This window comes from Terrapene carolina, unplaced genomic scaffold (genome assembly GCF_002925995.2).
Source record: "Terrapene carolina triunguis isolate 2854851 unplaced genomic scaffold, T_m_triunguis-2.0 Scaffold113, whole genome shotgun sequence".
Classification (NCBI taxonomy): domain Eukaryota; kingdom Metazoa; phylum Chordata; order Testudines; family Emydidae; genus Terrapene; species Terrapene triunguis.
Genome location: NW_020664464.1, coordinates 16,086,183 through 16,110,399, shown reverse-complemented (window position 1 = coordinate 16,110,399; position 24,217 = coordinate 16,086,183). Strand labels below are relative to the sequence as shown.

The following is a 24,217-nucleotide window of genomic DNA, read 5'->3' as shown; positions in this document are numbered from 1 at the left end:
AGAGTTCCTATGTGATGCGCAGCAACTACCTTAAACCATACTTTTCACATATGACCATTAATTGTGTGTTCCTCGTATTCAGGTTGCTCAGTTTTAGACACCTGGAGCCTGTTTTCAGAAGAGCTGAGTGCTCACAATTGCAGTTGAATTCACCCAGAGCATTTGAGGCTCAATCTCTCTTGCAGAAAGGTTGTATGGTCTGAAGGAATGAGCTGAGCATAGGGTTGGGCATCAGTAAATTCCTGAGTTTGAATCCTGGCTCTTCCACTGATTTACTGTGGAGCGCATGTCACTTTGTGTTTCTGTTTCTCTATCTGTAAGATGCTTACTCAGCTACTTCATGGAGTGTTCAAATGATTAATTAGTTAATATCTGCACAGTCCTTTAAATATAAAAATGCTAAGGACTCTGAAAAATCAGGCCTAAGGTGTCTCAGTTTAGGCAACCGATCATTAAGGTACCCAGAATTAGTTGATATTTTTGTATGTACTGTAATTGTAGCCATGTCAGTCACAGGATATTCATTAAGTTCAGAATATACCTGAAGAAGAGCTTTGTGTGGCTCAAAAACTTGTGTCTCTCACCAGCAGATATTACCTAACCCAATAAAAGATATTACGTCACCCACCTTGATATTTTGACCTTAATCTCCCTGCCTCGGTCTCTGTCTGAGAAAGCCCTCACTCTTTAATGTATGTTAGGCCTAGATTGTATAGTGATGAGCCATAGAAAAGTTAATGAGGCAAGTATTAATTCCATATTCATTGCAGGGTTTGGATATGGTACAGTAAATAAGGTAAGGGGACCACATATTGAATGATAAGTATTAAGAGAAATACTGAACAACTTCCTTGTTCAGTGAACACAGTTCAGCTAGACCAACCAGCTGGCCAGTCGGAACATAGTTTTAGTGAATCAGTGTCCCCAGCCAGATTTAAATTTGAATTAATTCCTGAGAGGAAGAGAGCAACCACAGAATCTAGTTGAAAAGAACTTTTATATATTGAGATTTTTGTGAGATGGAGAAATCCTATTGAAGGATAGAGCAACTGAGGTGGACAGAATCATACTGTGTAACAGTGGACTTTTGAGGAGTTGAATAAAAGGGATAATTTTGTCTAATTTTGTGTCCAATATTTTTTAGGTACAAGCCTATGCAGAAAGTGGATGGAGTTGCAGATGGTTTCACAGGAAGTGGTCAGCAGACAGGCACATCTGTTGAGCAAACTGTAATTGCCCAAAGTCAACATCATCAACAGTTTTTGGGTATGTGAGGGTACATTATACTTGTGTACAAATAAAAATAAACATCTGGCATCACCATGAATGCCAAGTCATACCGTTACCACAATTCTCTCTAGACTTACGGTGTCCCATTAAAGCTGTCATTCATATTGGGGCACCCAGAAGCTAAGTTCCCACTAAGCTGCACGGCTGCCTATTAAGCCCCGCGCAGAGGCTCGGGGCTGCAGCGGGGAGAGGCGCCTCTCTCCCACCACGGACCTGCTCTGGACTTGCTGTGGCCAGGGGAGAGGCGCTCCGGCCCCAACCCAGCCCCGGCACGGACCTGGCATGGCCAGGGGAGAGGTGCCTCTCCCACCCCCCCAGCCCAGGTGCTGCTGCGGGGAAAGAGAGCTGGAGGGATTCCTCTCTCCCCGACGTAGCCCCCAGGCAGCCTGCACCCCAAACCCCTCATCCCCCAGCCCCACCCCAGAGCCCGCACCTCCAGCCGGAGCCCTCCTGCCTCCCCCCCTCTGCACCCCAACCCTCTGCCCCAGCCCTGAGCCCCTCATCCCCAGCCCCACCCCGGAGCCCTCACCCCCCACGCCCCAATCCTCTGCCCCAGCACTGAGCCCCCCCTCCCACACGCCGAACCCCTCGGCCCCACCCCCACCACATGAATTTTGTTATGTGCACTGATATGGAGGTGATGGTGCACATAACAAAATTCATTCCACATATGCGTGGGAAAAATTAGAGGGAACACTGCCCAGAAGTTATATACAGAAACTATATGCTACATCTTGAAGCTTATGCAACTTTTCACATACCTCATGTATGTATAGAAGAAAAGTTGTGCAAAATCTATATTTGCACTATACTTGTAAACATATACTGCAACACAATTTACTGTATATATTGTGTGCCAAATTGACAAAGTCAGACTTAAAACTGATGCCTTAATATTTGTGCTCACACCCACTGTATGCTTCACTCCTGAATGTGTGTGTAAAATGGGGTTACATTCAAGCTTTGCAATTGCAATGTAGCCATTACTATTTGGAAAAATGGCCATGTATGCTATATTTTTAAATGATATAATCTATACTATTGTTGACTGAAAGGACCAAAATTTGAAAACTTGTGGTCCAAGGTCTACATGCACAAAAATGTGCAATTTGTGCATATATCAGTTCATGAAGCATTTACCATAGGTGAACATATAAATCAGACATATGCACACAGCAGTGGTAATTTAATAACTATTTGCATATATAACCACCTGATTTGAACATGCCATTACATAATTGCACACTTAGTGTTCGGCTCATAAACTGGGATTTTTAAAAGCACTCATCATTGGCCTAACTTGGCTCCCATTGACTTCAGTGGGAGCATATTTAGGCCAGTGGTAAGTGTTTTTGAAACTTCCACCCATAACTGGTCTCACACTTTTTTTTTTTTTTTTTAAATGCAATATACTGAAAGTACACATTAGGTATGCATTAAAGTCCATTAAATTCCAAATATAAACACTGAATACTCTGACAAATGTGCTACTGAATGTACTAAAACTGCTCAATAGTGCAAAATAAAACCTAGTCAATGTGAATATGCTATAAACTCACATATTGTACTTTATTCTGTGATTTACTGAAAATATCTTGTAGACTGAATACCTTAGTGTTTGCCTTTGATGTGCAGACATGTAGGATATACATTACTTCATTTTAGCATGTTACATATCCTACAGTATAATATATCTTCTACTTAAAAAAAAATAGTTTGTTTAAAATTTTGTGTTGATAATTTTTTATTGCTATTTATAAAAATAAGGAAGTCTTTGTTCTTCGGGTACTATGACCTTTTAGAATTTATTTCTTTGTATCGTTCTTAAATGTTTTCCTAATTAAACTGTAATTGGCACCATCCACAATAGCTTTCTTCCATTATGTTGTCATGGAAACAGATGCATCTCGAGTACTTCCAGAGTTTGGAGAAGTTGAAATATCTTCTTTGCCAGATGGTACTACGTTTGAGGATATCAAATCACTGCAGAGTCTTTATAGAGAGCACTGTGAGGTAAGAAGGATGTATTTCATATACACTGTTTTACCTTTGATTCTTTCACTAGAAGTCAAACACTCTCAATGCAATATGACAATACAAAACATATTATAGATAGCCTGAGAGTGTCTAACTTGTCTAAAAAGCAGTTTGTTTATTCAGTTCTAATGGAAATTTTACAATAAGATTTTTCTGGAGTCTCTCCTTTTTGTAAGAAGAGCCAATATTAGTATATTTTATAGAATATTGAGAATGAAAATTACTGTCAGTTTTTAAAAAGTTTGTTCTTGACCTTTTTTCGATTAGAGAAATTAGATTTCAGATTTTGCATACAATATTTTGGTTTTGCTGTGGGAGTATAAATCTATATTAAATTATTAAATTAATCATTTCTATTTTTTATATTAAGAAACAAATATGTTTTTCAAGTATTGCAAAAACAAGTTTTCTGAGATGAGTGCTTTAAGCCACATTTCATCTGGAATATTTCTGTGGCTATTACAACTATTTCAAATAATGATGTGAAAGGGAAAAGATATATGAACCTTCAGTGCAGAAGTAGTCGTGGCAAATTTACCTTGTCTCCCTTGATTTTTTAGCTATTTTAAAAGTTTTGCTTATGTGAATTCATCAGATATGTTTGTTTAGGGTAGACCTTCTCTTTTTTGCCTCATATTCACTTATACTTCGATTAGTGTATCTCTCTGCACATACTGGATATATAATCTGATCATTGGTTAGATTAGAAACATGCATTTCACCACTATTCCACCTAATTAGGCAAAATATAGCCAGTATATAAATGTTGTCATAACATACCCTGCTAACGAAAATTTAGGTAGAAGACTACCTGCACTTGCTTTATTATTTTTTTTCAGGCAATATTGGATGTTGTAGTGAATCTTCAGTTTAGCCTGATAGAAAAATTGTGGCAAACGTTCTGGCGCTATTCTCCCTCCACTCAAGCTGATGGCACTGCTATTAGTGAACCGAGGTCAGTAAATGTCTCTTTTATTGGTTATTATCGTCATCTAATTGCAGATGTCAAATCAAAAAGAAGTATAGTTTTACATACTAACTGGAAACCTAACATGCTATCATTAATTTACCAGGTTAAATTAATGCTGTCTAAAATGTTTGTCCACGCTAACTAGTGTTTACCACAAATTACTTTTTTGAAATGTTTGTATATGTATAGCTACCATTTTGTTTGGTTTGGATGACTACGGTAGAGGTATCTTTTCATAACGTTGTATTCAATCTTTTTGAGATAAAAGGACCATTCTTATCATACCTCTGCATAAGTTATGTGCTGTAGCAGAAATTTGAAGGCCATTTTTCAATCTCATGTGACACAAGGTGCAGCAGTGCTGTTAGGTGTGGTTCAGACATCTATAATGTTTTATTAAATAAAATATTTTAAAGTCCATTGTTTTTCTATCTTCATGTATATGCATTTTCATTTATTCATTTGATACATTTGTTCACACCAGCAATCTGAGTGAAATAGAAAGTCGACTTCCGAAAGCAAAGCTGATTACTCTGTGCAAAAATGAGACTATTCTGAAATGGATGTGTAACTGTGACCATGTGATGTACCAGGCTTTGGTGGAGATTCTCATTCCTGACGTCCTTAGACCTATTCCTAGTAAGTTGAACACAGATGACGTCTTGTAAGGATTTTTTTTTTTGTCTGGTGATCTTATGCCTACAATACCTCCCAGGAAACCTTTGGGAGTCATTTTGAAGGCTACAGGAGTAGTATATGTGGTCACTCTTAGTTTTATAGTGTAGAAAGGTAGTAGTAGGTGTATGCATTGTATTTAAAGAAAAAGGGATTGGTGATTTCACCACATTTATAAGAGGATAGAAACAGGCTTCCAGAAGTTTTCAGGATACATTTTCCTAAAAAAATATGCTTTTGTCATTGTATATTATTTATTTTGTTATACTTTAGTATCAAAAACGTTGTTCCTTTGTACTCTAGTCTACATGATAGACTCCAACACACTATGGGTCTGAGCCAAAGTCCACTGATATCAGTCAGTCTTTCCAATTACTTCAGTAGGCTTTGGGTTAGGCTTTATATTAGCCTTTGAATAGCTAATAAAAATTATGTATATGCTGTATGCTTTCGTTTCTGGACAACTAAACAGTTGTTGATCAGAGGGTTGCTAAAGTCAATAGGTTATGAATTTTAATGTTACATTTTACTATTAAAATAGTGTAATGCAAAGTCAAACATTTTTAGCCTTATTCGTTTTTCCAGGCTATCACATTTTTTGTTCTATGTCCGACATGATAGACTCAGTGACTGATTGTAGTATAATACCTTGGCCAGCCAACCATTATCAAATTGTTTTACTCAGGAGTACAGTTTTCTTTACAAAGCTAAAATTATTGGAATCCATAATTGCTCAGGCAGTGCATTTTATGACTGCTTTTGACAGAAAACTAATTCACCTTGGTTTTCAGCAAAGTTGAATTCCTTTATAAAGTATGCATTATGTCATGCTAAATGTTATGAATATATTTTCCATTAACAATAATAATGATACTGTACAGATAAAGCTACATATGCATTGTGTTCGCTTCATGAACCAAACAGTAGTCATTTCATAGTTAAATTGGATTAATATTTAAAGGAGATGGTGCCTCCAGATAGCCTTGTAACTAACAAAGCTATTTTCTGCTAGTGTCAGTACAACTGCTACTAATGATTCCAGTTACAGACAGGTCAGAAAAAAATTACACCTACACCTTTGTAAGAACATGCTACTGACCTTCACTTATTAATGAAACAGAATGGAACTTTACTATATACAGTACAGTACATTACTTGTGGTACAAGAAATTTTAGCTTTGTAAATCTAAAAGTCCAAATGCCAACTATATACTAAGACAATTTTTTCCCTAAGTTTTATAGTTAAAAAGGCAAAGAGTAAGATATTGGTGGATTGCAGTTGTATTTTACCCTTTTATTAATGAAGTAGAAAAGAGAAGAAGAAATGTTGAATGATTATCCTTTTTAAATACAGAGATTAAATAAGCAACCTTCGTCTACAAACTTAAACTAATTGGCTTTAACCTATGTTTATGGTAGAGTTTATTTTTCTGTTTAATGTGAATAGGTGGAATCTTATTTTTAAGAGAATTCAGTCCAGCTCAAACAAATATAAAAAAAAAATTTCAATTACAGTTCATAAATTGAATTGAGGTTTGAATGAAGGAGAAAAGAGCTATTAAAATAGTCTTCCATTCCATCCACACAAAGTAGTTTCTGATTTAAAAAAATATTTTGCATAAGTGAAGTTATCATGGAATATTTTAACGTGTGTGTGTGTGTGTGTGTATATGCTTTATGTACCAGATCCTGCTTTTTTCTCTTGCCTTTCACTTGCTTCCTCTGCATTGACTGGTAGTCCCCAGAGAAGTTTTGTAAATTAGCTTATTAGCTATGATATCTTCCTGCCTACTCTCAATTTACTTCATGAGCTAGATGGAGCAGTGTCAGCGCAGGATTTCAAAAAATTCTTCATTGATGGAGCATATATGTCCAGTGCTGATATGTGCATATGTTTGGGTCCTCTTCATTCTGTTTGTCATTATTGACAAAGGATTTCCATTAGGAATGAAATGCAGTAATGGATGAACATACCATTAGTTAGATTTGGATGATTATATATGCTGTATGTGGGATTCCTGTTGTTTGGATGATGCTTGATAGAAATATCTTTTAATCCAAGGACCACCTACCACCAACAAGCCTCTTTCTATCTTTTATGGTATCCTGGTGGGTTCCCATCCATACCCTCACCTCTTCAAATATCTTTAGAGGGCAGATATTTGATCCACTTCCTTTTTTTGGATCTTCAGGAGTAGTTACCTAGCCTGTTTCTCCCATCCTGATCTTTTGCAGGAGTGAAGGCACACAAGTAGGCCCACTTCCCCTAAATTCCCCATCCTCCACCCCTACCATTCTGCATTAGTGAGAGTTAAAACGCCCCTTGCCCTTTTACTGTGACCCTTTAATTCAACGACTAAAAGGTACTGTTCTGTCACAAAGTACATTTAGCTCAAGAGAAAACCCTAAATTTAATCCAGATTTAGTCCTTTAGCACAGTGCACTCTGGAATGTGTCTCAGTACAGGATATAAAATGCCAATGCAAAAACAGCAGTAGTGGGAGCAGCAGTAGTTTATTACCTGCTTCAGAGGTCGAGAAAATGTCTTCCACTCACCACAATAGGCTAAATACAGGATTCAGGGAAATTTGGGTTTATGTGGCTGGCCCCATAAGAACAGAGATGGGTGAAACTGACTTGCTAATGGGCCCCCTGGAAAAAGCATCATTCAAGAGTAAGAGTGGAAGCTGAGAGCAAAAAGGGGTAGTGATTGTCTCAACAGGTACAAGTTCTTCTTTGAGTGCTGGTCCCTATATGAATTCCAAACATGGGTGCGCATGCGCACCATGCGCCAGAGCTGGAAAAGTAGTAGTAGCGTCCGTTGACCTGCATGTGTGTTGTGCATTGTCCGCGTGCTCGCATCCGAAGTTATCAGAGGATCTGCAGGTCAACACTGCTCCAGTTGCTAGCCTTGCTAAAAGAACTGCTTGTCCATTTTTTCAGTGTATATAGTGTATAGTAGCTTGTAAGACTCATAATTAGTTAGGATCCCTGTTGGACTTCTTCCCCCATCGGGGAGATATTCCTCCTCCCCCCCTCGGCTTCTGGGGATTGTGCCCTGGCAAGCCAACTTCAAAAGCCATGCTTCATTCCCACACTCCTTTTCTGTGAGTGACGAGCACCAACTGTGCCTTTACTGCCTTGGCGAATCCCACGTCGTCACCGGCTGTTCCTTCTGCTCATCATTCCCGCTCCAAAATCGAGAAGCTAAAGAACTTTGCCTCTGTGCGTTTCTAATGGAGGAGGCTGTGCGCCCACTTGTGCAGTCTGATTCGAAACTGGCAGATCCACCAGAATGGTATCTGTCACCTCTGGTGAGTGCCCCTCTGTCTTGCTCCTGTGCAACAGAGCCATCAGTATTGCCACAGAAGCCCCACCATGAGCATAAGAAGCATGGACATGGGCGTAAGGGCAGCTCCCCGATGGGGACTGCCCTGAAACACAGCATTGCCTCCCTGAGCCAGGTCAGGTGAAGAGTTGTGCATCGACCCGGCTGCTCCAGCTCCCAAGAAGCCCCGGAAGGAGCATAAGCCAAAGCACCGTCTACTCTCGAGGACCTTCCCTTTGGCAACCAAAAGCTCTTTAGTGACAAGACGGATGAATCCCTCCACACTCTCAATGATTCCCATGCCACTAAGTGGTCACTCACCATTTACACCTAGGCCCCGACCTGCAGGCAGCAGAGGTTGTCCTTTCGCCCTGCCCCCACATCTCCTTCTAACCCTAATTCCAACAACAACAGGCGTCGTCCCAACATCATCAGTGCTATCAGCAACCGCGTTACTCCACTGCTACCACTTCTGCCCCCTCAACCTTCCCATAACATCAATCAAAACACCCATTTTGACTCCCCCATCAAGACCTCTGAACCTCCTCCTACCCCTTTCACGGTGCCCCATGTCATCTTTGGGGGCTGTCTTGCCTGTTTGCCCACAACTGGGGCAAGATCACCACAGACCGCTCGATACTTGACATCATTCATCAGAGTTACTCTATAGAATTCCTCATTCCCCCCTCGTAGCACGCTCCTGGAGATCCCTCCCACTGAGATCTCCTCTGAGAGGAAGCAGGCACCCTTCTCCGAAAGGGCGCCATGGAGCACATTCCCCTCCATTACTAGGGCTGCAGCTTTAATTCCCTGTATTTCCTTATTCTGAAAAAAACAGGCAGCTGCTGCCACATTCTGGACCTCCGATTACTCAACAGTTCATACGAAAATTCAAGTTCTGGATGGTCACACTTTCCCTCCTTATCCCTTCCCTCCCTCACGGAGCCTGGTTTGCGGCTCTCAATATGAAAAATGCATATTTCCACATCAACAGTCACCTGGCTCATTGGAAATTTCTCCGTTTTACGGTTGCTCATTCCCATTATCAGTTTTGTGTACTCCCCTTCGGCATTGCCACTGCTCCTTGTGTATTCGCAAAAGTCTTCGCCGTCATTACAGCCCACATGCGATGCCTCGGCCACTCCATGTTTCCCTATCTTGATGACTGTTCCTCGTTGTGACATCATGCAACCACCTCCTTTCAGCTATTCAGACCCTTTGCAATCTCCTCACCAACCTGAGCATTTGTATAACAAGGAAAAGCCAGTCCTCATCGCTACCCAATGGATCACTCCTGGACTCTCTCGTGAGCTGAGCTTTCCTCCCAACAGACCCGTTTGCCGTCCTCACCTCTCTCATCACAACATTATGCCACAAACCGCGCACCTGTATCCACCAATGTTTTTCCCTCCTTGGCCACATGGCGGCCTGCACCTCCATAGCAACCCATGCCTGCCTCCATATACGCTGCCTTCAACTGTGGCTCAGATTGATCTACAAATCACAGACAGACTGCTTGAACAAGTCTGTCCTGCTCCCCTGGTTTGTCCTAGACTCCTTCATGTGGTGGACCGACCTGTCAAAGGCTTGGTTGGCACCCTGTTTACACCTCCCACTCCCTGCACCACTCTCACCACAGACGCCTCCCTCACTGGTTGGGGCGCCCACATGTCTAGTCACATGGCCCAGGCCTCTGGACACCGAGAGAGGCCAAGATGCACATCATCATCCTGGAATTGAGAGTTGCCTGTCGGGCATTCCTCCCTCTCATAAGATCACATCACATTCAACTGCTGTCCCACAACATGGCAACAGTTGTATATATCAACAAGCAAGGCGGTGCCAGGTCACACACTCTATGTGCAGAGGACATCCAACTCTGGAAAGGGTGCATCAAGCATGATGTGATGCTACAAGCCGTGTATCTTCTGGGTGTCAGCAACTCCCTAGCGAACACGCTCAGCAGGTTTTTCTATGCAAACCATGAGTGGGAACTACGTGATCCCACATGATGCTCTGTCTTCCGCTGGTGGGGCGGGCACCCTGTGCTGGGAACTTTTTGTGACCACTGAGAACTGCAAACTCCTCCTCTTCTGCTCCAGATGGGCATTGGGGCCGGACTCACAGGGTGATGCCCTTCTCCGGCCCTATACCAAGAAAGTCCGCTATGCCTTTCCCCTACTCCCGCAAGTCTTGCACAAAATTCAGTGGGATCAAGTGAAGGTCATACTGATCGTCCCCTTTTGGCCTTGTCAATACTGGTTCATGGACCTCCTCCATCTCCCTGCTTGTCGTCCCCCCACCCCCGATCTACCTCCACACCCACCCAGATCTTCTCACACAGGCGCAGGGATGACACCCCAACAGGTGCTTGCTCCACTTCACAGCCTGGTATTTGGATGGGGCTCGCGAGTAGACAGAGCATGCTCCACCCTGGTGCATGACATCCTCACGCACAGCAGCAGGCCATCTATCAGAGCCTGCTATGAGGCAAAATGGAAGCATTTCACCACTTGGGCATACCACCACCATTACCCACTTGACTCCATATCCATTCCTATCCTCCTGGGCTACCTCCTCCAACTTAAACTGTAGGCCCTCACCCACTCCTTCCTCAGAGTCCACCTGGTGGCTCTCAGAGCCTTCCTCCCTCCATTAGACAGTTCCTCCATCTTTACTCACCCAACCACCGTTTGCTTCCTCAATGGCTTGCTCAATGCCTTTCAACAAGTACAAAAACCTACCCTGTCCTGGGACCTGAATATCTCTCTCTGCTCTCACGAAAGCGCCTTTTGAAGCCCTTGCAACCTGCTTTGTTGCCCACCCTTTCCATGAAGATGATCTTCTTGGTGCCGTCACCTTAGCGATTCTGGTACTCTTATAGAAGATGAGCACTTTTAGTTCTGAGGTTAGCATCAGCTGGCATGACACTAATGAAACAAAAGGCACTACTCACAATGCCATTTTCTGCAAAACCTTTTATTACTGACAACAGCACTTCACAGGCTGTAACAAATCAAAAGCAGCTCAGGTCACTTTCATGTTAACTGCATGCAAGTTCACCTTGTCACTCTCTAGATTAGTTTTCTTGTGTGATAGCCAAATCAGCACCAAGAATGTCTAAAGAAATGCCGTTTTAATGTCTTTTGTAGTTACAAGGCACATGAACAATCACTGCTTCAAAGAAAAATAAGAGATTTTAATTTCCTCTCTAGAATAGGGCTTAAGAAGTAAAGGCTGGCACACATTTAGGTAGCATGCATTCGCTTGATTGAAACAAAGAGGGCACAGAATTTGTTTTGGGTTTACATTGTTTTGGGTTTACGATGACACTTCTCCCTCTGAGGTCTTTAGAAATTCACGGTTAATATATACAATTTTTATATTAAATAATCTATTTTATATACATAAAAGAAACTTCCTGCTTTGGAAGTTAGCATGTCTCTTACTATCATCTATTCCTCTTTTTCTTTGCAACAAAAGACAACATTTATTCGATCAAGGTGTTGTTCATTTCCTTTTTAATCACACTTATTTTGAAAGTAGATTAGAGATACTTTGCTCTGAAAGATGAGTATATGAAAGAGATGTTTTACTATATCTGTTGTACAGTGTTTGTCCATGAAAAGACTAATTTTGCCTTAGATAACTAATATCATTAACTCAGTAGTTACAGCTCAAAGAACACTGTATTAAAGAAAGTCTATAAAACCACTGGTCACATGCATTAATGCACAGGTAATTAATAAGTGTACAGAAATAAATTTGCATAGCACCAAAAGTATGCGAGGTATTTGACAGACCAGAAAAAAGAAGTCTTTTTTTTGTGCTTGAAAACTCATGAAAAAGCCTGTTCTCATAAGACTTCAGCCCAATTTTGCAACATCACAAGGCTCAGACCTTACCAGGTTCACCCATCGCTAATTCCCACTGCATAGTTGAAAACAAAATAATATGCTAGGAAGACAAATAACTTTATCTTTTTTGGTAGATCTAACTAACTTTGATTCCTTTAAAAAATACACACTTTAACAAAGGGAATCATTAGTTACTTTAGTTGTAAGTGGATATTTCTCAAAGAATATGACTTTTCTTTATAACTAATTCTTACTCTACCAGAGAGAGATGATTTTATAAATAGACCCAATCAATACTCAATTACAGACATTTGCATTGTTTCCTTTTCGTCATTCAAAATCTTTTAAAGACAATTGAGTTTCCCCCTTTCAAGGTTTCTTTACACCATTATTACAACTGCGTTATTCATCATGAGTCTTTTGACACTTATAGTTTTCCTTTCTCTTTTATGTGACACTGTTTTGGTAGATATATATATTATACTTGAGAGAGCAAGTGAGAGGTAAGGAAAAGTGAGGTTTTATTTACTGTGGAGGAGTTCCTGTTTTCTTTTCCAAGTGTAGCTCCCTCAGCACATATTTCCCTTCCATCCCCCTTCATGAACTAGAACTTTTTCTCACTTGAGAAATGCAGGTTAGTGTCCATCTCTTCCTTTATAGAAGGGAATATGATGTCACAGGCTCATCGACAGGTCTATAAAATTTCTCTCGAACCACCTGTGTGGACCACTCATCAGTGCTGAGGGAGCTGTACTGGGAAAGGGAAACAGAGGCTTCTCCACGGTAAGAATAACCCCACTTTCTATCAGTTATGTGTATTGTTATATTTTGCTGATTGATACTGCCTTTTAGCACTGCACTAACGTATTTTATTCTTTAAAACTGGAATAAGCAGTATGTTGGTGATGGTGCAGCACAATTTGGGCTAACTTGAGGAAATTGTACTTTTGTAATAATCACAATTTTCAACAGCCTCTCTGTACCGGAGAAGAAAAAGCACTTAGTTGCACTGGAAGGTTGCAAATTAATGATGTAAAGAGAATCCTGCTTGTTTCAGTAGATACAAAACAGTTGTTACAGTTATTGATGTTCCTCTACAGAAATACCTGAAACAGTACTCACCACTGGTGTTTTGTTGCTTTGGCCATAGACATTTGAAAGCTTCTTAGATAAAGAGGTCAGTTCTGCTCGCAAAAGCTGAAAATAAAATAATTTTTGCATATTATATATGTGAATGAAGAATTTTGAACCTAGACTGGATAAGCCTCTGAGTATGTAAAAACAGCAGATCTCATAAGTATAGAATATTAAAATATAGAGGACATGAAGGTTTCAGTACTGGCACTTCTTTTTCATTTGGTTTTTATTCTTTAATGTTTAGGTGCCTTGACCCAAGCCATTCGCAATTTTGCAAAAAGCCTTGAAGGTTGGCTTTCCAATGCCATGAACAATATTCCACAGAGAATGATACAAACCAAGGTAAAATTAAGTAACCATTTAGTTTGGAATGAAAGTTGCATTATTCAACAGTGAGCCTGAATGACGTTAATGACTATAGTAAAAATAGTAGCATTTTGACAACTACAACAAATGCTGTTATGTTTGTTTTGTTTGCTGAAATTCTTTAAAACATATGAGAAAACATTATTTGATCTGTAATTTTAAATGCTGTGATTCACACGTAAGATGGCTCACACAAAATGAATATATAATTAAAATGTAATATAAAAGAATCATCAAGGGACAAGTTGATCCAAAAATAATGTAAGTACAACATGATTTGAGAAAATGGATTTCTTCATAGGTTGCCGCTGTAAGTGCCTTTGCCCAGACTCTGCGAAGATACACATCTCTTAATCACCTGGCTCAGGCAGCTCGTGCTGTGCTTCAGAACACTTCTCAAATCAACCAGATGCTCAATGACCTCAACCGTGTTGATTTTGCCAATGTCCAGGTAAACTGTAGCTTTACAAAACAGAGAGTTTATCAAGTGTTCTCTTTTGTTTTCCCCATAACTCTGAACATTAGTATTAGCTCACATATTTCCACCCAGAAAATGCAACAGGAACATTTTGCCGAGATGTATACTGAGTGCGTCTTTACACAACTGTCCCCAGGAAGGAAAGAAATCAGAGTTTTTTCCTCTCGATTTCCTCTGTTCTAACCCAAAGTGTTCTGCTGACTTTCATTTAGTGGAGATGCAAATGAGGAGTCCACCTGTTTTTAGAACTAATGCCTCTCTCTTGTGATGAGGTCTACTGCAATATTTCTAGTGAGGGTGTCCTACTCACTTTTTTTTTTTAAACATTTAAAAGTAGTACACTTACCTGCTATGGTCACAATGTGTTTCAAATTATTTATTCTATTTAAAATGTGATTCCAGTGTCTCTATAAATATACTATAAATCGCATAATTAATTTGGACAGCCTTGATCTCACCCACTGCTTACTACTCTCTGCACTAGTACTCCTGCTCACCCAACATGCTGCCACTACACTCCCTATAACCCACCAACTCCTGAAATTTTCATTATAAACGTTAGGAAGGACTAGAGTTAAAGACGTTTCATATGAAAATATTTGAGTATTACTCTCTATTCATTTCTGTTTTTTCTATAGTATTCTTAGTTTATGTATTTTATTTAAAACCCATTTTCATATTTTGTTTATTTTTTGTAAGAATGAGATTATGGGGGATTTAAAAATAAAAATGGCTTCATTAGTTTACCTGGAAAGAGTAGTTCATCCTCTTCATTCAGCTGATTATTTAATCTTTCATAATAATTTTCCTTTTATGCATAAGCTTCATGTACTGATGTTAATTGAAGATATGTTATGTACTGTAATAGGAGCAGGCTTCCTGGGTATGCCAGTGTGATGACAACATGGTTCAGAGACTAGAAACCGACTTCAAGATGACTCTTCAGCAGCAGAGCACTCTGGAGCAGTGGGCTGCCTGGCTCGATAACGTAATGATGCAAGCATTGAAACCATATGAAGGAAGACCCAGCTTTCCTAAAGCAGCACGGCAATTTCTGCTAAAATGGTCTTTCTACAGGTAGTTCTTAAAATTCTTCTTAAATGTTTTCAGTGTATTTCATACTTTGCTGTTGATGTGTGCGCACACACGGAGATTTTGATAACATTGAAGAAAAATAAGATCAGACCATAGAACACTCATTATTAAAGATCCCATAGCATTTTTCAAAAGGGTAGGGTTATATTAACCTCAAATTCAAGGCCAGAATGCAACTCAGTGGTTGAGGAGCGATCCTTGTGAACTATTTCAGAAGCATTGTACAAGTGCAAATGAGAGCAAAATTTGGTCCTAAGTTTGTAACATGTTCAGGAAATCTTTGGGATGAAACACTATATAACTGTACAATTATTTTTATTAATATTTATTTATTAAAATACCATGTCTTCTATTTTTATTTCATTTTGAAGACAGACTTCTTTAATATGCGGAAGAACATCAAGCTAAAAGTAAATATTCTGTGTTAGCTCTGCTTCTGTTATCAAAGAAGAGCTGGTAAATAAAGTATATTCTTCGTGTGTCATGTTTGTATATAAATACATGGTTACATTATGTAACTTTTTTCTGTGTGTATAAAGTACATTGACAGAACATTTCTTAATTTTTTAAAGATGATCCATTATAGTATCTGTTTTATGAGTCTAATATTGTGGAGTTTTTTTCAAACAAAAACTGCATTTGTATATACAACAGGTACACTGGCTAACTTATTGGCACAACTTACATGACCAGCTTTGAAAATTGTATCAATGAGAAATCTGTATCATTGTGTTGCAGTTTTGGCATGAATGATGGTATAGCTGAAAGACATATTTCCTTTTGTACTTTCAGATCTTTGTTTAAACTAGAATAATTATAATACAATGTTTTTTATTTAGGATTCAAGTAGAAGACTCTTTCTTGTATTTTAATGCCAGTTTTTCAAACGGCTGATTTTTGCATGTGCCTAACTGATGTGCATGTAACCTTTAATGTGTGCCCCCAAATTGGGATGATTCTATACCAATGCATTGAAAGGTGTGCATGCATAAAGAAACACACTTTTGAAAATCTGGCTCCTAGATTCTAGGAGTGTGGTCTCACAGATGATAATTTTAGAGAAAGGGGAAAGTTGTTTACCTGTAAAGTGACTTCTCTGAAAATAGTATAATATAGAAATGCAATTTCACCTACTCTATTTAACTTTTGAGAAATGTTTGGGCTGGGTCTATGCCAAAATAATCCATATTTGCAGAGCAAGGCATGGTATATAGATTCTGGAGTATTTAGGCAAATAATATTTTTTGATATCTTTCCTGCATTGGTTTCCTTGACATTGCACACCGAAACCCCCATAACTCAGGAGTTTTGTGTCTGTGAATAATGTTAACTGCAGAAGATTCTTCTCTGAGTTAATTCGACATAGGGGTAAAGCATGTAATTGTAAATATGGGGTAATTTTAATATTTATTTTATATATATATATATATATATTTTTTTTTTCATTTTTAAACAGCTCAATGGTTATTCGAGACTTAACCTTGCGCAGTGCTGCTAGCTTTGGCTCTTTTCATCTGATCCGCCTGCTTTATGACGAGTACATGTTTTACTTAGTAGAACATCGTGTTGCTCAGGCAACAGGAGAAACACCTATAGCAGTTATGGGAGAGGTAAGATAATATGCAAGAGACTTGACTGGTTGATTTAGAGATGAATTTGGAATATACCTTTACAAAGTGTCTGTAATTTCTAATTAAATGTGGGAAGAGTTTAGTAATATAACTGCTGTAGGCATAAGGTTTGGACTGGGTTTGAAATAGACCAACATTTTCAAACTTGGGTGCCCAAAGTTAGGTATCTTAATCCACGTTTAGGCAACTAAATAAGTTGCCTGATTTGCAAAGTTATTGTGCACTCATAATTCAGTACTCTATAAACATTGCAAAAGAAAGCTGTAGTTGGAAACTCTTCTTTTCAGTGAACTATCTGCAGAAAGTAAGAATTAATTTCCTTAAACATTTGCATAATAAACTGAAAATCTGAAATAAATAATTTGGATTAGATATAAATGTCTCAGATCCCAGTTGTGCAAACACTTACATATGCTTGATTTTACACACAACTAGTCCTTTTGGCTTCACTGGTACTATTCATGTACATAACTATTTTAATTTTACAAAGAGCTGCCTTCTCTGATGTAGAGGTTTGGGCACTCTCCTGGGATGCTGAGGGCCCTGGTTCAATCCCTATGGTGGGGAAGGGGTTTATGGGGGGGAGGGATAGCTCAGTGGTTTGAGCATTGGCCTGCTAAACCCAGCGTTGTGAGTTCAATCCTTGAGGGGGCCACTTAGGGATCTGGGGCAAAATCAGTACTTGGTCCTGCTAGTGAAGGCAGGGGGCTGGACTCGATGACCTTTCAAGGTCCCTTCCAGTTCTAGGAGATAGGATATCTCCATTAATTTATTTATATATAAATTAAACCCCATACATAAGTGGCTGCTGGATTGGGACCCATGTAGTTAGCAGGTGGCTAATCTAACTGAAATGTGGTTTTTATACCATGGAATCATCATGTTATGTCTATTACATTGTTAAGTCAATTCAAAACTTAAGTTGACATCATACAGCATTCTTCCCTCAAGATCTATTTAATATTATTATTAAACATTATCCATAAATGTTAGCTTAATTTGTGGTGTGGCTTAATACAACATAATACGGCATCCCACAATTGAGAAAAATAAATCATTGTGTTTCTGAGTAGCCACCTGCTAACCATTCAGATATTTATATCCAATACCAGCTTTTTTTTTTTAATTGCAGTGTTTCCCCATTATAATGTATGTATAGTAAGGAATATGTCAAAATGTAGAGTTGCTATATTTCTGTCTTTTTAATTGAAATAGAATTTGCCAACTGTGAGGTGTTTAGCATGAGGGTTTCAATAATGGTCTGGTATAAATTGAGGACTGGCAAACTTCTATAGCTCAAATAAGAACCAACCCAAAACTGTTTTGAGTTTTTGGGGGAAAGTGGTTAACTATTTTTTATTTATTCCCTTTTGTATATCTGTGCACTTCCTGGTTTTGGATGAAATAGCAAAAGGAAGACTAATTCTTTCTGTATTTTTGACCAGAATGAAGCCAAGTAGTGTTAGAAATATATTATATAAATATATGTTGATCTGACCTAAGAATTATAGGTCAGATTTTGTTCTACAGTTTCTCATTCAAAAAAGGGATGGAACTGGAGCATTGTTTTCCAGGTGGTATGGGTGGCTGGTAGGCAACATTGCATTTAGTTAGTTTGCATAAATCAGTTAATTACCAGAATAAGATACACCTGATATAAACCCCAACTATTTGGCCACACTGGAAGAAAGACAAGAGGCAACTGATGTGTTTTAATTAGACTGCAACTCTGTCACTTCAAGTGTTTGGGAATATCCAGCAATAAAATTGTACAGTGCAGGTCATCATCATTTGCCACATAATTTCCAACCTGGTCCTGGCCATCCCATTGCTGAAATCCAGCCACCCTCTTAAGGGGAAATTTTGTGGAAGCTTTTTGTTTAAATATTGGCAGCACATCATAGGCACCAACAATATTTTCTGAACTTTACAATGCAGGAATATCTTACTCAAAGAGCTTGCACTCAAAACAGGCAAAGGTCCTGGCAAAGATGTCAGATAATTATTTTAATCAGGATTTTAACTTCAGTTTTTAATTTGTTTCACCATTTTCATTGCTGGGGCTTTTTATTTTAGCTTTGATGTTATTTCCTTAATGTAAACCATGGTAAAATGCATCTTAGTGGGAATGGAAAATGAGCTACTGTACTAAGTGAAAGTCTCTCTGATTTTCTGCACCCGGTCATCCTCACCTCTATATATGCTTCCTTTTTGGTCAGTAGAAAGATTGTATTTAAAAATCACCAAAAAGAAAAACCAAACGGTCTTATTTGCAAAAAAATCTTCAAGGTGATTAATCTACCCATTGTGGAAACTATATATTTTTTTCACAACTGGTATATATTTAGCTTCACTGTGTCTTTTCTAAAATATGCTGTCCTACATCTTAATTTTGATAACTTGGTTTAAAGGTTTCCTAGTCTCTGCACTATAGAATCAGAATTATTCAGATTAAGGTGTACCAGTTGAAAAACAAAGGTTTTTCTTGCTGTTTTTGCACCACGGCAGCAAAGCAGTTATTTGACTGTAACTGTTTTAAAAAATTGGTGAGTTAAATTGTAAATCATTTTCTAACTACATGATAAAAAGGATGGACTATGTCACCATTTTGTTTGATGTTTATATAGGACGTGCAGTATGGGTTTTAAGACTAGCCAAGAATATTTATTATTTTGCAGTTTGGCGACTTAAATGCTGTTTCCCCTGGAAATATGGATAAAGGTAAGTACTTAATCTCTTGAACATATAATTCTTTATAGAACTAGTATTATCTGGAGCAAGACAAATCTTAATATTATGTAAATATAGTAGGGCTGTCAAGTGATTAAAAAATTAATCGCGATTAATTACGCGATTAAAAAAGTTAATTACGATTAATCACATGATTAATCACACTGTTAAACAATAATAGAATAGTACCATTTATTTAAATACTTTTGGATGTTGTCTACATTTTCAAATATATTGATTTGAATTACAACACAGAATACAAAGTGTACAGTGTTCACTTTATATTTATTTTTTATTATAAGTATTTGCACTGTAAAAAAAAAACAAAAGAAATAGTATTTTTCAATTCACCTAATACAAGTACTATAGTGCAATCTCAGACAAGCAAGTTTGGTTACAATTTGCAGGAAATACTGCTGCCCACTTCTTGTTTACAATGTCACCTGAAAGTGAGAACAGGTTTTCACATGGCACTGTTGTAGCCAGCGCTGCAAGATATTTACGTGCCAGATGCCCTAAAGATTCATATGTCCCTTCATGCTTCAACCACCATTCCAGAGGACATGCGTCCATGCTGATGACTGGTTCTGCTCGATAACGATCCAAAGCAGTGCGGACCGACACATGTTCATTTTCATCCTCTGAGTCAGATGCCACCAGCAAAAGGTTGATTTTCTTTTTTGGTGTTCAGGTTCTGGAGTTTCCGTATCTGAGTGTTGCTCTTTTAAGTCTTCTGAAAGCATGCTCCACACCTTGTCCCTCTCAGATTTTGGACAGCACTTCAGATTCTTAAACGTTGGGTCGAGTGCTGTAGCTATTTTTAGAAATCTCACATTGGTACCTTCTTTGTGTTTTGTCAAATCTGCTGTGAAAGTGTTCTTAAAACGAACATGTGCTGGGTCATCATCTGAGACTGCTATGACATGAAATATATGGCAGAATGCAGGAAAAACAGAACAGGAGACATACAATTCTCCCCCAAGGAGTTCAGTCACAAATGTAATTAACACATTATTTTTTAATGAGCATCATCATCATGGAAGCATGTCCTCTGGAATGGTGGCCGAAGAATGAAGGGGCATACGAATGTTTAGCATATCTGGCACATAAGTACCTTGCGATGCTGGCTACAAAAGTTCCATGCAAATGCCTGTTCTCACTTTCAGGTGACATTGTAAACAAGAAGCAGGCAGCGTTCTCTCCTGCAAATTTTAACCAAACTTGCTTGTCTGAGCAATTGGCTGAAGAAGGACTGAGTGGACTTGTAGGCTCTAAAGTTTTACATTGTTTTATTTTTAATGCAGTTATTTTTTTATACATAACTATTCTACATTTGTAAGTTCAACTTTCATGATAAAGAGATTGCACTACAGTACTTGTATTAAGTGAATTGAAAAATACTATTTCTTTTGTTTTTTTCAGTGCAAATATTTGTAATAAAAAAATATAAAGTAAGCACTGTACACTTTGTATTCCGTGGTGTAATTAAAATCAATATATTTGAAAATGTAGAAAACATCCAAAAATATTTAATAAACTTCAATTGGTATTCTATTCTTTAACAGTGCGATTAATCGTGATTTATTTTTTCAAGTTAATCGCGTAAGTTAACTGCGATTGACAGCCCTAAAATATAGTAGCGCAGATCCTACAACTAGATTGTGATAGTTTTCTGAATTAGTGTTCTATAATATCTACAGTATGTTTCAGTATATAATAATTGCAGGATGCTGCAGATATGGCCTTTAATAAGAAAATCTTTTAAAAGGGCTGATTGTTTATACATTAGTAGGTATTCAGAATCCCATCCCAAAACTAGCTACATGCTGGTGAGTGAATCTATACAGTCTGTAAGAGTTTTCTCTACGGACTGCAAAATTGCGCCCATTGTTTGTCAAGCACTTAGTTATTTGGCAAACTTTTTAAATAGTGAGAAGTATAACAGAGAGCAGGTAAATTTCTAGGTCGTCTAAGTAGAGTCTTGGAATCAGCAAATCTGGCCTCTGTTCTCTTCTTTCCCACTGGCTTGCTATGTGATCTTGGGCAAGTCACTTAGCTTCTCTTCACCTCAGTTTATGTTAATCCTGCAGATGAAAGACATTATATAAGTATAAAGTTATTGTTACTTTAGTGACACTATTATATTTGTTTGAGCTGACTTGAAGGGGAAAAAAGCAATTGCAATATTAAGAATGTGTACTATAATGTTTGAAGCTGAGAGTTCATTGAACACATGAATCTCGCATTATGCACTGACATTTTCCCAGTAAAATCTCAATTTTCAGTTTATACTTTCTCAGGTAGCTAGATTTCCATTTTTCATATCTTACGTGTTGTTTGCAAAATAAAAGCCTTAGTAATTCACAGTATTTAAATTATTTTTCACTGTGTGCTAGTTTCATGGTTGTTTGTTTGTGCAGATGAAGGCAGTGAAGTTGAAAGCGAAATAGATGAAGAGCTAGAGGAATCTGGAGAGCCACAAGCCAAGAGAGAGAAAACAGAGCTAACCCAGGCATTTCAGGTGGGCTGCATGCAGCCAGTACTAGAGAGTGGAGTACAGCAGAACCTCCTGACCCCACTTCACAATGAGCACATTGTCACAAGTACTCAGACTATCAGACAATGCAGTGCTACTGGAAATACATATACTGCAGTCTAACAAAATATTAAAGCTTTTTTCCCCCCAGATTACATTAGCCCTGTTGATGTTGGGCTTACTATGAAAAAATGAGAATAAGTCTGAAGGCGACTGTTGTCAAATTTTAGCTTTGCTGAACATTACCTTTGTTGGAGTTGTGAAATGGAATGGGTGTATGTATTTTGCCAGATCTGTTTAAAAAAAATTTTTTGTAAACAAAATCATTTTACATTGGTCACTCAATATTAAGAGTTTTCTTAGTTTCACATGTCAAGAAGGATTTTGCAAAGCTTACTATTAATGTTTTTGTCCTCTTATAATTAAAGTAATTTAATTTTTTCATAGTTTTTTTTAAAATGTTAATGTTAATTGTTAGTTATGGTGATGATTTAATATACATAGTTTTTTAATTAGATGCACTTCTGTGAAATATCAAAAGAAATATTTTCTTTGATTTACACTGGAGGCATATTCATTTGACAGCAGATGCATCAAATTTGTCATAAAAAGGTGCTTTTCATTGGACAGAACTAGAAGACACTACTATTTTGATCACATTTCTGAGCATTCAGTGGGAAAGTTTTAGGAATTTTTATTATAATGCTGGAGGGTTGGGAAGATCTATTGTTTTCTTTATCTAAGGAAGAGTTGTGTTTTCTGCATTCATGAATGCAGACTAAATGAGAGAATGGTAATGTGTACGTAATAAATGTACATAATTATCAGACCATCACGTAAACAATGCAAACTTCCATTGAAATCATCAGTTTTACATTTTATTTGCATACCAGTTCCTCTGTTTGAAGACTACTGATTCTATATTTGAGACCACTGCACAGATGCTTTCAGCTGTTAAGTGGGACTGTAGTAGTTAGATACTGAAGTTGAAAAAGAAGTGACTTGATTTTTTTAAGTGTATGTGCTACTTATGCTGAACTGGACATACAGGAAACCATTCCGTCTGGATGACTTTCTTCTATTCCAGGTCTTTTTCCTACTAGTAGTTGAATCTGCTGCTCTTATAAAAGATAACTTATAGAATGCAAGGAATGTAGCAACCTGCATCATATTTACTTCAAAAATATTTCCTGGTTCTTAAAGTAAGTGGATTTAAATTTTTACAAAAATTAAATAAGGCAGTGTAACTGGCACACCTCATTTGTACTTATTCCCAATTGTGTAGAATTTGAATAGGTGGCTAGATGGACCATTGCCATTTAAGAATGTACATCAGGGATCATTGTACCTCGGCTATTACATGGTGCCTTAAATAGAACTGAAGCTAAGATTTAGTACTTTTTGTTATTAATAACTCTTAAATTCATTCAACAAGGTGTGCCTGTCATTTTCAAATTCCCTAAGAAGTAAGGGCAGGTTACATATTCTTCAAAGAAATAAAGGAAATTTTTTATTACTAAATGGTGTTAATATCCCTCTTAGAGTGACAATAAACCTATTTTTTCTTGTTTCTAGCTGAATTTCACTTTATTACAAATGAGATATGCTTGGGGATCTGGAAAGCAAAACTAGCTTTAATGCCAACTTCAAATGTTAACAAAGTAGGTTAACCCCAGCCCCAAGCATGGTTATATATTTTCTAAACCCTTGTCTACTTTTAATTTTAGAAAGTAAACAAAATGAGCAGGTACTTAATGCAGAGCATGTTTTCAATTTGTATGTGTGGTGGGGTGTCAGTCTGCAATTACGTTTAATGGCTAAATCATAGAGAATGTGTGTACGTCCCATTTTAATTGACATGAAACATCCCACAGGCATGTGTGATTATTTTATACATTTCATTATTTTTAAAACAGGCACACAGATCTACTCAGTTCTAATAGTGGAAATAAACAAGCAAGCAAAAAAGCCAAAAATGAAGGAAAGCACACACACAAACATTTCAGTTTTATTGAAAGGGCCTGTTGAAAAAAAAAAACTAAGGAGTTATTTAGTCTGGTTTATTTAGTGTGTCTGTGAACTGATCT

At 38.0% G+C, this 24,217-nt stretch overlaps 1 protein-coding gene across 1 annotated transcript in view; it reads left to right on the top strand.

Moving 5' to 3' along the window:
- Window positions 1-22,461, top strand: part of RFX3 (regulatory factor X3) — a 221,409-nt gene extending 198,948 nt beyond the window's left edge. The window contains exons 8-17 of the mRNA XM_026652401.1: window positions 1,145-1,266; window positions 3,191-3,303; window positions 4,167-4,282; window positions 4,782-4,936; window positions 13,539-13,636; window positions 13,962-14,111; window positions 15,007-15,215; window positions 16,690-16,843; window positions 19,543-19,585; window positions 22,015-22,461. Of these exons, the coding sequence (XP_026508186.1) occupies window positions 1,145-1,266; window positions 3,191-3,303; window positions 4,167-4,282; window positions 4,782-4,936; window positions 13,539-13,636; window positions 13,962-14,111; window positions 15,007-15,215; window positions 16,690-16,843; window positions 19,543-19,585; window positions 22,015-22,253 (1,399 nt within the window). The 3' untranslated portion in view covers window positions 22,254-22,461. The remainder of the gene's footprint in view (window positions 1-1,144; window positions 1,267-3,190; window positions 3,304-4,166; window positions 4,283-4,781; window positions 4,937-13,538; window positions 13,637-13,961; window positions 14,112-15,006; window positions 15,216-16,689; window positions 16,844-19,542; window positions 19,586-22,014) is intronic.
- Window positions 22,462-24,217: the final 1,756 nt, after the last annotated feature.